Source organism: Lagopus leucura, unplaced genomic scaffold (assembly GCF_019238085.1).
Source record: "Lagopus leucura isolate 7727_CA_CO unplaced genomic scaffold, USGS_WTPT01 Super-Scaffold_100029, whole genome shotgun sequence".
NCBI classification, from domain to species: domain Eukaryota; kingdom Metazoa; phylum Chordata; class Aves; order Galliformes; family Phasianidae; genus Lagopus; species Lagopus leucura.
Genome location: NW_024962280.1, coordinates 4,034,721 through 4,048,282, shown reverse-complemented (window position 1 = coordinate 4,048,282; position 13,562 = coordinate 4,034,721). Strand labels below are relative to the sequence as shown.

At 39.2% G+C, this 13,562-nt stretch overlaps 1 protein-coding gene across 12 annotated transcripts in view; it reads left to right on the top strand.

Moving 5' to 3' along the window:
- PHC3 (polyhomeotic homolog 3) overlaps nt 1-13,562 on the top strand; it is a 31,259-nt gene that overhangs the window by 9,605 nt on the left and 8,092 nt on the right. For 6 of the 12 annotated variants that reach the window (XM_042881137.1, XM_042881138.1, XM_042881133.1 and 3 more), the window contains 9 exons: nt 398-638; nt 1,824-2,701; nt 3,138-3,288; nt 3,545-3,798; nt 4,579-4,735; nt 8,578-8,692; nt 9,978-10,128; nt 10,220-10,405; nt 10,613-11,153. In XM_042881137.1, coding sequence (XP_042737071.1) covers nt 398-638; nt 1,824-2,701; nt 3,138-3,288; nt 3,545-3,798; nt 4,579-4,735; nt 8,578-8,692; nt 9,978-10,128; nt 10,220-10,405; nt 10,613-10,918 — 2,439 coding nt within the window. In that variant the 3' untranslated portion in view covers nt 10,919-11,153. Of the gene's footprint in view, nt 1-397; nt 639-1,823; nt 2,702-3,137; nt 3,289-3,544; nt 3,799-4,578; nt 4,736-8,577; nt 8,693-9,977; nt 10,129-10,219; nt 10,452-10,612; nt 11,802-13,562 lie in introns of those variants that run through there. The other 6 variants (XM_042881139.1, XM_042881144.1, XM_042881140.1 and 3 more) reach the window with 5 other exon arrangements.

Here is a 13,562-nt window from a genome sequence, read left to right as displayed (position 1 = left end):
CATTATATGTAAGATTGGGATTCTGGGTATAAAATTTCAGCTTGAGGTAATAAGGATGAGAGGTAATTATGATGAATAACTTGATGCTTTCAGCTAAACTAGTATTGTTGTTTCAAATTATACACGATCTGGAAAAACGTGGTACAGCACAGCTCCTCACAGGATGTTAGTCACTGTCTCCTGCTGTGAAAAGCAAACATTTGTCCAATTAATTTTTGTTTTCATGAAAGATCTTCCCTTCTTTCTTAGCAGTTTCTTTTGAAGTTATTAGCAGTGGATTTTGTTTGAATCCTTTTGGAAATCCAAGTAAATGACACTGGTTTGAACGTTCTCTTGTTGGCTGTTTTCATCACAGATGTTTACCTGTGCTTGTCTTCATGATTTACTAATTTCTCAGGTTCAGAACTTGACGTTGCGCAGTCAGAAGTTGGGTGTATTGTCAAGTTCACAGAACGGTCCACCAAAAAGCAGCAGTCAAACTCAGTCGTTGTCTTTATGTGCTAACAAACCTGTAACCAGCACCAAGGGCATCCAACCAGAATCCTCAGACAGCAATAGAAAAGGTGACAGCCCAGCGCCGGAGTGTCGGAGTGCCCCAGTGACACGGACATCGAGCATACATCAGTTGATAACACCAGGTAGGTTGAGAGCAAACTATAGAACTGAAGTAGTTTGGATGTTGTGGTTATGTCTGAGTCTAATGCTTTCTGTCCAGGTTCTTTTAGTGTTCTGCAGTTACAGTACAAATGCAACATAGCAATGGCAATATACAGCTGAATCTCAGTGCAAGCATAGTTCTTGTTACTGGTCACCGTGCATGCACACTTAAGATGAAGCAGTGAAAGCATATGTGGATTGTTTTCCCCAAAGTACATTTTGTTGGTCATCTTTTATGTCGTCAGAGTGTTTTTGTTCTGTTGGTTTTTTTTGTTTTTAGATTTCAGATAATTTTAAAAATCCATAGGTAATAGTTCCCCAGAAACTTAATTAAGCAATAAATCGAGAAAAGCATGCAGTTGGTCAGTTGTGCATTTGCAGTGCAGGCCTTATGTTTGCTTTTTAGTATTCTTAGTTTGAAAGAGTAAGGGTTGCATAGAGAATTGGTTTTAACTGTGGGGATTTAGCTTGTCTTAGTAGCAGCTTTTAGAGAAATAAGACATGCTTCAGTTACTGAGCCCTAATACTTACAGAACTTGTTTCTGGATGGAATGAAGTCCATTTTTAGTAGCAGAGTAAATAATAATTACTAGTGAGTCAGTGGTTCACTTAAATGTGATGCCATGTCTCTGGAAGTTGTGCTGGTTTTAGACTCGTACATTTCAGTTTGTGATTCAAGTTCAGGAAGTATTTTGGTTTTGATTCATGCTGAGCTCTCACCATTTTGTATAGAGTGCCTTAATATCATTACCTAAAATTTAACTTGGCAGTTATGAACAAATCCTTTTGATTGTGTCTCTTCCATTTCAGTCTCTGCTGAAACAAAGGTTAAATCCATTTAAAATTGGGTGAAATTCTTACGTAAAAGACTGGATCAGCAATAATCGCAAAACTAGAGCCAAAAAAGTGTAGATACTTTCAACATACTTTCATATATATGTAAAAAACGTGGCTGTAATTGCTGCAGTTTGCTTTCAAAATTGTTACATTCCTGTAAGTTCTTGTGTGCTACATGCTGTCAAATAAGGTATTTCTAAACTTGGATGTGAAAAAGCTGTGCTGGGCATACTTGAAAGTAAAACCTTCCTTTCTTTCATTTGTTTAATAATGTCCTCTGCACCCAAGGAAGTGAATGCTAATTGTCACTTTTTTTTCCCCCCTCACAGCTTCGTATTCTCCACTACAACCCCATTCTCTAGTAAAACATCAGCAGATCCCACTTCATTCACCGCCTTCCAAAATTTCCCATCATCAGCTGATACTGCAACAGCAGCAGCAAGTCCAGCCGATCGCACTTCAGGCTCCGTCTGGCCAGGAGCCCCCTCCATCACAGCACTGTCTACCACTCCCAAGCCATAGTCTTCCTCCAGCTCCTAGCAGTGTGCAGCCTCATTGCTCACCTATTCACATCCATCCTCCACCTCTGACGCTATCTCCCACTCCATCCCAGGCAGCTCAGCAGTCAGTAGTGGTATCTCCTCCACCTTCTCACTCCCCTAGTCAGTCACCCACAATAATTATTCATCCTCAAGCACTTATCCAGTCACAGGCAAACTCCCTTGTGCCAGCAGCTCTTCAGGCAGAGCAGTCTGCCCCTCAGCAAACTGCTACCAGTCCAGTGCGGCCAATTGCACAGCCCCTCAACCTCCCGTCGCACCTCCCGCTTCCACCTTCCCCTGCTGTACACATAGGGTCAGTGGATCAGCCCAGCTTGGTTTCCCCAGGCCAGCAGATCGTGTCCTCCACACCACACCAGCAGTATTCAGCCTTGCAGTCCACGCCTATCCCTCTTGCGGCTCCTCCGCAGCTGTCAACATCTTCAACCCAGATACAACAACTGCCATTGCAATCTGTACAGTCTTTACAAGTGCAGCCTGAAATTCTATCTCAGGGCCAAGTTTTGGTTCAAAACACTTTGGTTTCTGAGGAAGAACTTCCTGCTGCGGAAGCTTTGGTCCAGCTGCCGTTTCAAACTCTTCCACCACCGCAGACTGTTGCAGTAAATCTTCAAGTTCAGCCATCAGTACCAATTGAAACTCCAGTGGTAAGTGCTCAGAAACCATCTTCTGTTTGATTACACTTCTGTGTAAGATGGAGAACAATTTGCAGGCTTATCGTTAAATTACAAAGCTTGCATTTTGCAGAAGTCTTTAAGTAGCTACAAGGGTGTGTGCAAATTAAACTACAGGGAACTGTAAATACCTGCCGTTGGAAAAAGTCGAATTCTCTGATCTATTTGATAGGAGAACCTGTGCCTCTCTTAAAATTCTGTTCTTTTTAACAGAATAATTTTTCTTTCCATTGTCATCACAATGCCCACAGAGTTTGTGGTCTCATAGGCAGGTGAAAACTTGTATCTATTAAATGAGCATATTTTAGTACTTCAACTAGTAATTAAAAAAACAAAACTATTTTTATGTGACTCTAAGTATTAAGGTAGACTGGAAATATCTCTAAAGTGATAGTCTGTTTGAATGTAGATTTACCAAGTGGAGAATGTATGTGAAGAAGAGATGCCTGAAGAGTCTGATTGTGTCAATATGGTTAGAACACCTACGCCACCGACTTTGTCTCCACCAGCAATAACCTTGGGGAATGGAGATGCACTTAATTCAGAAGAGCCTTTGTCGGGTGAGAACAAACATAAAACTAAGGTAGCTGTTTTGCTTAGAACTTAAAGTAAAATGATGTGTTCCTGACTACAGTTGGGTTGTGGACTAGTCAGTCAAGGAAAATCAGGTTTTGAGGGTAACTATCAACTTTAGAGATAAGTCTGTGTTACAGGACTCTGGGTACGGGGCTGGGTGTGTTTATCTCTCTTCTTTGTACAACTCTGAGTGCATGCGTAGACCTACGTCTCAGAAATAGCACGTACTTTGTTTTTCAGACCACGCAGGACTGCCCTCAGTGACATCATCAGTCAGTGCCTCAGTAATTAAATCTCCATCTGATCCTTCGCATGCCTCTATTCCACCACCACCTCTTTTGCTTCCAGCTGCAACAACAAGGAGTAGCAGCACGTCAATGCCCAATAGCATTCCTAGTCTAGAAAATAAACCTCCACAGGCTATTGTTAAACCACAGATCCTGACTCATGTTATTGAAGGCTTTGTGATTCAGGAGGGGTTGGAACCATTTCCTGTAAGTGTAAAAGTTGCTTTGAATTTTTTACTACTAATTCTTGAAATGAGCTATTTTTAAAGGTGGTTTTCTAGATGTTAACGTCATTAAACTTTGAATATTTTTTCCAAATGTTGGCATGGACCTTTTTTCTGCTTGGTAACTTGTTTCTTACAGCACTTCAGTAGACTTGTCTTACATATTTAATCAGAAATTGTGCTACTGTTTGGCTTGCTGGTATCACTGGATGGCAAGGTGCTAAGTGAAACAGGCTATCCAGGGATAACTACAGAGGGTGATCTTAGGCTAACATTTACAGTAACTTTGTATTATGCTTGTCTGTCTCCTGCACACCTCAATTTAAGTGATAAATTAAACCTCTGAGATGATTCCTTGTATAAAGCACCCCTTCTCCGAGTAGTAATGTGTCTGGTAAGAATTAGTGGTGAAAACTTTAAATCCCCTAATGGCCAATTTTAAAGCACTGAGCCTCCACTTTTAAAGGATATTATCTTCTGCCTCGTTAACAAATGGAATCTATCTTTTTATTTTTTCCTGTTCCTCCTTCTCTCTAGATCTAATATTTCTTCCTTTGTTGAATGTAATTGCAAACTCTGCAGGCCAGTCTTTGTATTTGTTTGAGAAAAGGTGTGTAGAACTTTGATGCTGTGTGTTGATGACTCGTTGATAAAAGAGTAGAAATGATAGTGCTGATCTCAATTAGAACTGCTAACTCACAAATACTATTTCCAGTTATTCGTTCTTCAGTTAACCATTGTTGCTTTGCTTTTATTGCAATAGGTAAGTCGTTCATCTTTGCTGGTAGAACAGCCTGCAGAAAAAAGATTGCTAGTGGAGGGTCAAATCATGAGTGTTATGTGTGTTGAATCAGACTTGCAGAATACAAAGCATGCAGACAACTCATCGGACACAGAGATAGAGGATATGATTGCAGAAGGTTTGTAGTTTTTGTTTAAATATCCATTTTTTTCCCTTAGGTCTGTATCTATTACAGAAACCCATCTTGTCTTTACATCTGGACTCTTCCTCTGGCCTTTACACCATCTCTAATACAAACTGTTTAAAAATGTTTATAACTAGCTACACAGGGCTAACAACAGTTGCTGTGGATACACAGGAACATCAGGAAGCTGTGCCCTTGTCCTGCCTGGAATACAGTGGTCTCTAGCACACACAGCTCATGTGCTTAAAGCACCCAAGTTCCCCATGCAATACCTGGGGTGCTCATCATTGTGGATTTCTTTAGATCTCAGTAATTAAGTATTTTAAGTGTTATATCACTATTAGTGCTCAAGCCCAAGTGTAAGCAGCCTCATAAATGATAGTGAACAGAAATTAAAGCATGGACTGTCCCAGAAAAGCCAAGTAGTTCTTTACTTCACTGTTTAAATTCTTCCAAGACTAGAAAGTCCAGAATTTTTCTGCAAGCTCTGTGTCTTCTCTTCCATATCTTGAGAGTTTGCACAGGGGCTGATTTTGGTGACCTGCTAAAAATGTGTTGTAATTTATTAATACAGCTCTTAGTTTCATTGTCTCAAAATAGTTATTTTTCTTTTATATCAAAACCACAGTGAGCAGAGTAAGAAGGAACTGATCCAGAGCCTGCTGTGCCCATAGCTGTGCTTCAGCTGCCACCTACAGCATGCGTTATTCATTCTCACCTAATTGAAACAGTTTTTCTTATGGGAGCTTTCAAGATAGGCATACCAGTGACCTTTTGTTAGCTACTGTGGTTCTTGCCTTGGTAAATGGTACTGAAACACGGTGAAGAAATTAATGACTTTTGTTATATGCCTCAGCAAACAGATCAGCTCAACACTCAGTCTTTCAGATCGTTGGATTCTGATCAATTATTTTGTAATGATTTATATCTCTTACACCTTTCTGAGCAAGGACTGAAAACGAGTCAAAAACTTTGCTTTACAATGGATTCTAAATCTGAGAAGAATGTTTACTGTGAAGTTAAGTAAGCACTGTTGGACTTTTGCTCGAGGATGCTTTGTTTCACAGCTCTGGCAATGTGTGTTTCTGCTTGAAATGAAGAGCATTGTTTGTAGCACTGATTTTAATAAGAGCTGGTTTAGCTTGAAAGTTCATCACTGAAAAAATGATGGGTTGCAGTCTTCCCGTGCATTCGTATCTGTGCAAGAAGTAAGAAACAGTGGAGACAATGCCTGAAAAGAGCTCATTAATTTCCTAGATTGTGTGATTGCATTTACTGGTGTAGTCTGCAGCCCTCGATATTTTGCAGTAACAGCCTAATTTAGGTAAAGAATATTTGAAATGCTCTGCTCTGTAACTTTTGATTGTGTTGTAATTAAGATGTTTGCATAGAAAAATGAAGAAACAATTAAGGCAGTGTTCATTTCTTAATATTGGGCATTCAGAATTTGAGGCCCATACCTCAGTTTTCACATAGGCGTGGCAGGTGAAGTCTCAGAAAGTAAGCATCTGGCATACTAACAGCGGAAGGATGCAGTGTGACTAAATTTTTTCTAAACTTTTGCTTCATTTAATTCAAAATTTGTTATTTTTTCTCTGAACCTGAATGGTGGCCTGCTTTCCTAATGAGGGCTTCCATTTAATTAGTTCTATGGGAATCAAGTCCAGTGATGTGAAACCATCAAGCACAAGAGGTTTGGGGAGGGCAGGGGAAGTCATCAGATGAATTGCATGACCTCATGTGATGTTTCTGGTTGTGTTACAGCACAGTGGGTTTGTACTGTTCTAGACAAAGTGAGACTTGCCAATCTTAGCTCACGTAGCTTAGTAAATTCTTAGCAAGTACTTGATTATTGTTCATTTTGCTTCATCCTATGTGGAGCAAGGGAAATTGGGGGTGTTCTTCAGTATCTTTTAGAATGCTCCTACCTCTGTTGCAGTAGGTGATTTGCCTTTAGTACAGTAGATATTAATTCAGTTTTGCTTTTAGTGGTTCTGAAGAACCTGTCAGGATTAATGCTGCATTGTCTCAGCTTGTGTGTTGTTTTATGGAATTATTCAAGCACTCATGTTTCAGTTATCAGTTCTCACTCCTGGTAGCTGATGTTACATTTATGTACCCAATTTGCAGTTATTCATTAGATGAGCTAGGAGATATCCAGTATTGGGAGGTACCTACATTTGCAGAAGACAAGCAGAGGAGATTTTCCGATGCTAAACAAAGATTTAGATTGTGTGTATATGGTAGGAACTCCTAATATAGAAAAGGCTTTTAGCATCAGTTATTGAAGTGTTGTTGCTGTTTTCCTACGTTATGTAGTTTGTGGGGTTTTTTTGGAGAGAGCAATTAATTTGAAGGATAGATCTGGTCTTTATTTGGCTTCGGCTGCAAACTCGGTCAGATTTGACATGTTCCCAATTCTAACTTGGGGCACGAGGTGGAGACTTGCAGTGTGATAATCCTCAGTCTGACACTGCTGGTGGAATTTTTTTTAACTTCATTTATGCTTTTGAATAACATCAGATAGGTTATTCAAATAATCACTTCAACCTTTTAAACTTCGTTGCATTATAGTGCTTTTTGATTTGTCACCTTGTCAGCTCAGTAGTTAGTGAGCCACTGTTGCCATAGCAATGCTATGAATTCATAGTTAAAATCTTTTGTTTAAACCTTGTTATGTGTGTCTGCATTAGCTGACCCCAGTGCTGATGAACGAGTTTTGAACAAAAAATAGTTTGCATTTTTGCATCTTGTTATGTAAAATTAAAAATAAAAATGTGGAAAATGCATAGCAAAAGGCAAAATAGGTGAAATTGGTGAAGGTAAATGAGAAATGGGGAAGAAATCTGTTTGCTTTGCTCACTAAACTTGGGAACAAATGTATTTTGTCCATGATTGCATCCATGTGGCACACTGCTCCCTTACTTAGCTAAATGCTACATTTTGTACCAGTTTTGCTCCTGATGATGTATTTCATTGACTTATAGCGTAGGTACAAGTTTGTGGTATTTGATTTTTTTATTTTTTTTTTCTCTCTCTTGCCAAAAATCAAATTGGTTTGCAGAGATGGTGGCATCCTTCTAAAGCAGGTATCAGCTGTGCTCTCGCAGTGGAGGAGGCTGTAGGCGTTCAGCATGTCAGTGCAAGGCAGCCTGTGCCTCACTTCAGGGCTTTCCTAGGTCTCCTTTTACTAATGCTTCTCTCAGCAGTTTGAGTGCTTCCCAGGGAGCAGAAGCACTTGCTCATCTCACCAGTATAATGAAAAATACCCTGTCACAGATTTTAGCAGATTGTAGCAGATTTTAAACTGGTGTAGATGCTATAATCCTTTTCTTTCTTGTATGCACGTTATCTTTTGTAATGGATAAAACTGAGTGCATTATTTGCTTTTGTAAGTTCTCCTTTTGCTTGTAGATGTTGCTTATGCAAATAAAGTATTTACAGGTCTAATGCAGCATTTCATTACAGGAGAACTTGAATTTGGAGTGCTGGTTCTCCTAACGAACGCCTTTAAAGCAATTTGTAAGGATTGTAATATGTTGGATCTTTCTAATTGATGGATGAGGGCATACTTGTTCATGGGTGGTTTGAAATTTAACAAACAGTGCTGACTAACTTCACTGAATAATTTAATCTATGGTTCAATTTACTTGAGTCCTCTTTTGTGGAGAGTGAAATTCATGATTTTTGCAGTTTGGCATAATTTTCTGTTAATCAAGGTTCTTAGTTATTAGATGTATTTTTAGACCTTCTGCATTTCTGAAAATAAGAAAAGAAAAATTTGAACACAACTTTGTCATTAAATCTGATCTGTTTCTGCATCACTCCTTCCTTAGAGGGCCTGGATGAAATTGAAAATGAACTCCTGAAATGTGAATTTTGTGGAAAAATGGGATATCCCAACAAGTTTCTACGATCGAAACGATTCTGTTCTACGTCCTGTGCTAAAAGGTATTCTACCTGTTATTTATTGTTACCTGATTAATGGAGTAGCACTCAAATAGTGTCTTATGTAGAAAAATTAAGAAGCAGACTATGTGGGATACAAATGACCATGGTAGTGTCCTGTGTTTACCTGTAAGATCAATTTACAGGTAAATTGTGGAGCTCTTTAAGAGGACGTAGTGAATGCAGATGGGCTTGTAGGAATGCTGATGGATGTTTGTGAAGGGTTGGTTAGGTCTGGGGACTTACACAGTGGTTTGTGCGCCACAAGTCACTGTGTCTTTGTGATGTATTTTGCTGCTGGGCAGTGTCAGGGACAGAACACTACTCTGTGGGCTTTCTTATGGTTTTATGCAACGTGGGGAGAAAAACACTGAACTTCATGTGATTGAAATGCGTTTGTCAGTAATGTTCTTAAATGTTTATAGTAATGGTGTAAAATTCATTGTGTAGAGCAGAAAAGTAATTGCTATAAATGTAAATAATTTAATGTTTTCGAAGGCTTCTCCTTTCTAGAAAATGATGCTGCCCTGTGTTTTTATGTCATTAGCAAAGGCAAATGAATGTTGGTTTCTCTTTCTCACTGAGTTACTGTACTTTATTATGTGTAGATCAAGTGAGAAACAAGTTATAATCAGGATCTGAAAGTAAATCCTTCCATCATTGTAGATGGAAAATTGGTATTTAATCCCAGGCGTTTTAGAAATGGGGAATAGTTCTCTGAGGTACAGATTTAAGTTGCCTCTTAATTCTGTACTGATGTGCCTGGAAACCACCTTTCTCTTATGTCAGCTGCTCTTTTCATACTCTCCCTCAGACGTTCCCATTTTAAGCACTGGAAACGTGTATATTTTCTTTGGTAGTTGTTGAGACTAGTATTGAAATTCTATTCAGGAGGGAGCTGGGCTTTTTTTCCTCTGTCTTCACTTGACTGGCCGTCAGCTAGGTAGAGAAAACAAAAGCAAAAGATGTAACGTGGCGTTAAGCTCTCAGAGGATGTGTTGGAAAAGTAGAATTTGAGTATGTGATAAAATGCAAAACTGTTTCTATTGTGGAATTTTTTTAGAACAGGAAGGATGGGTGTCTGCCGGGGGTGATGTGGAAGTATATGCTCTTGTTTCAAGACAAGGGGTTAGACTACAGGGCCTTTTCTTTCTTACGTTCGTGACACCTGCTGTTGTCTGGAATCAGGCAGCATTTCTGTAGACAACTGTGTCATTTTCTTGCTAAGTCGATTGAATTCAGTCCAGAAAACGATTAGTGCATTATTGAATATATCTTACTCCTTTAGGCACAGCCTTAGTTGCACTAAGAAATTTGGGCTGTTTGCATCAGACAAGACCAATCGTTGGAATCGGAAATCAGATAGCCAAAGTCTTGGGCGACGCGGGCGTCGACCGAGTGGCCCTGATGGGGCACCACGAGATCATTTTCTTAGACAGGTCTGTGGAATATTTGCTTAAAACTACGGCATTGTTTGGGGAATTGCAAGTAAAATATAATAGTGTAGTGTATCTGTACTGTGCTTTCCAGCTTCCAATTACTTATCCGTCTGCAGAAGAAGATCTGGCTTCTCACGAAGATGCTGTTCCAACTGCGATGACCACCCGTCTGAGAAGACAGAGTGAGAGGGAGAGAGAACGTGAACTAAGGGAGCTAAGAATTAGGAAAATGCCCGAGAGCATGAACTTGTTACCAGTGGTGCAGTCAGACCCTTCGGTATGGACTGTTGATGAAGTTTGGGCCTTTATACATTCTTTGCCTGGTATGTAATGTGCAGTTACTTGTTGCAGATTTTTTAACGGCAAATCTCCTGGTTTTTAGCATCGCTGTGAGGAGGAAGGTGGTATGGTAACAGCACGAGTGTACTCGTTGGTTGTGATAGAGACTGGAATGTGATTTGTTTCCTCTTGCTTGTTCCTTCAGCACAAATCCCGTGTTGATAGAACTAGTCCCACTTCTGCTGTTGCACCCCAGCTGATGGAGACTAGAGGTGTTCTTCCCTTCAGTCTGATTTCTCTCAAGAGGTCAGTAGAGAGATCAGACACGCTTCTTCCCCTTTACATTTATTTCTTCACTTCCCTCCTTACTGCTTATTCAGTAGAAGAAGCAAGAAGGAAGTCCTTTCCTTTTATGCGAGTGAAAAATTTGAAAGGCTTATCACGATATAAATCACTGAAAAAGAATAACCAGGTTTCTTTGGTAAAGCTAAATTTTGTTTTGTTTTGCTGAAATGGAGAGTTGCTTATGTAGGTTATATACTCTTAGGATAGAAGACAGAAAAGTAGTGTCCGAGTTTCAGAAAAACATCTTGTTTCTCCTTATTTGCACACGTTTTCCTTAGCTCAGTATTCATGCTTGTCTTTTTATCATCTTCAGGTTATTTGGCATTTGTTTCCTGATTATCATAAGCCTGAAAGTTTTACACCCCACCCTTTTCCAGGAATGCCATTCCATCTGATCACATCTGGTAACCCTTCCAGAAGAGAAGACAGGTCTCCATAATAACAGTCATCTGAGAATCTTTGTTGTTTACCCATATAACTCGCATGTCTAAACATTGAAACCTAGCTTAGACTTTTTCCTAATTCTCTCCTATTTTCTGGAATGCTGAACCATTTTGCTGTGTATCCCATTAGGCTAATAACCTGTAAGAAGTGTATCCTTATTTGCTGAAACACTTGCATGTGTATGGCCAGCTAATTTTTTTCTAATACAGGTCACACAAAAAATTGAATTAGAGATGTTTTAAATCAATCTTTCTTCTGATGGTTTATAAATTACAGTGAAGGTATGTTATCTGCATCTGGGGACTTCTGTGATGTCTGTAGAAACAAGTGGAGTTGCTTAGGTTTAAGGCAATGTATTTCTGTGTTTTATTGGTGTTACTGGAACATGATGACATTACTGCTGTCTGTATTTTACTGGCTCTATACTTCAGAAGCTCCAGTGAAGTCCAGAACCCCCTGATCCCAGGTTCTACAAAAGAATAAAGGATTGTTTGTGTCTTAAAAATGTAACATGTTATAAACACAATTCACTTGCAAGCATAACAAAAATATTATCCTTAAAGTGTGGTTTCTGTTTTGAAACAGTTACTTACAGAATGTTTGGTCAGCTGCTAAATCTCTTCTATTTGTTCTGCAAATGAATTAATCATTGAATTTTAACACTTGATTATTTTTTATGTATGCAATGAAAAATTATTACAGTTACTAATTTCCATTGACATTAAGACCAAGTTCCTCTTTAAAAAAAAAAAAATCTTTAAAATATTCACAGCCTGCCAGAATGTTTTGTTACATAGCTACATTCGTATTTTGGCCCTTTGGAGTTCTATTCTGTCAGCTTCTCTATTTCAGAAATGTTAGGGACATCTATTTTAATTCCCTGCTTGTTTTCAGTCTGTAAGCTGAGTTCTAGCTGGAGCATCGAGTGTCCTCATCAGAATTCTGAATGCCTCTGGAGTCTAGGAAGAATGTAGATAGCAGGACGGTTCTACTGTTACTTCCTCCCAGTGAAAGAGCCAGCAGCAGTTTAAGCCCCAGCAGAGCAGCTCCTTCCTTCGTTCTGTAGTTGCAAAGTCAATGTTCTCTTGTGTGTCTCCTCCTTCTTATTAAGTAACTGCACAGCTAATTGCAAAGACACCCAGGTCAGCTTGGAGGGGGTTCTGAAGTGCATTCAACTTCCATCAAGAGCAAGTGCATAAAGCAAGTCCTGTTTAAAAAGAAAAGCCTCAAAAAAAAAAGAATATTCTGGTTTTTAGGACCACTTTTGTTTCTAAATATAAAAGCTTCTCTTGTAAATGGTGTGCCCTGGCAATCGCCGTGTTCTAGTCTCATGTTAGACAAAACACAGTGCCTATCACAATTAGCCTACAGAGGCTTTGTGGATTGTCAGCAAACCTTTATAATGATTGCTCTTGTCTGGGGTGGAAAAGTTCTTCCAAAAAAATGCCAAAGAAAAAAAAACAAAAACAAAAAAAAAAAAAACAACAAAGAAAACCAAAATGCCTTTGAGGAATAACTGAAAACAGGAATGGGAAGTGGAGCCTAAACTGAAGTGAATGAAAGGCTTCAGACATATGGAAGAACCATTCATTGGACTGAGCAACATGAAGGTATTGAAACCAGGAAATGTGTGGCTGTGGCGAACGAAGCTTCAGATAAACAGTGGGCGATGAGTGCTCTTACGTTATTTAAACGTTTGTCTGTTTAACAGAGGTGCAGGCAAGGCAGCTCTTGAGCAACTTTTTGTTTCCATAGTGTTGTTCAATGGAAAGGGGCCTTCAGCTCCTTTGAGCAGTCCATCCGGCTCCATTTATTATGTTGTAGGCCTCAGTGGTCTGAGCCCACGGTACTTTGTGTTCAGAAGGAGTTTACCATTTAAAGGAAAAATCCAACCGACTTAAAGTTGTGCTTGATGATAAATGAACTACTGATAAATGCACTAGTGAGATAGTTGGGCTAAAGCCTGCTAATCAGAATTGTTTGTTTATCTCAATGGAGTTAGCATCTTTTGGAAGATGTAGGTAAGTGAATTTTCTCTTAGAGGTGTAGCTAACAGTAGTAGGAGCACATCTTTCTATTGTTTGAACAAATCCATGTGAATGGTGGCTGTTCTTGTGATATCGTCTGTTTCTTCTGATTGCAAGATCAACTGTTTATCTTAATGAAATGAAAAAATTGTCTGTGCTAGGACTTGAACTTTCCAGTAAGTAATTCATAAGTAGTTATGGTGTAATTAGATACTGTAGTACTTTCATGTTATCTTAGAAGTTCTTGTTGTTACTGAACTCTTTCATATACCCTGGGTTCCACAAGGTAAAGAAGTAAGCTCTTGGAATTGTGTACCTGCAGAGCTCAAGTATGGACAG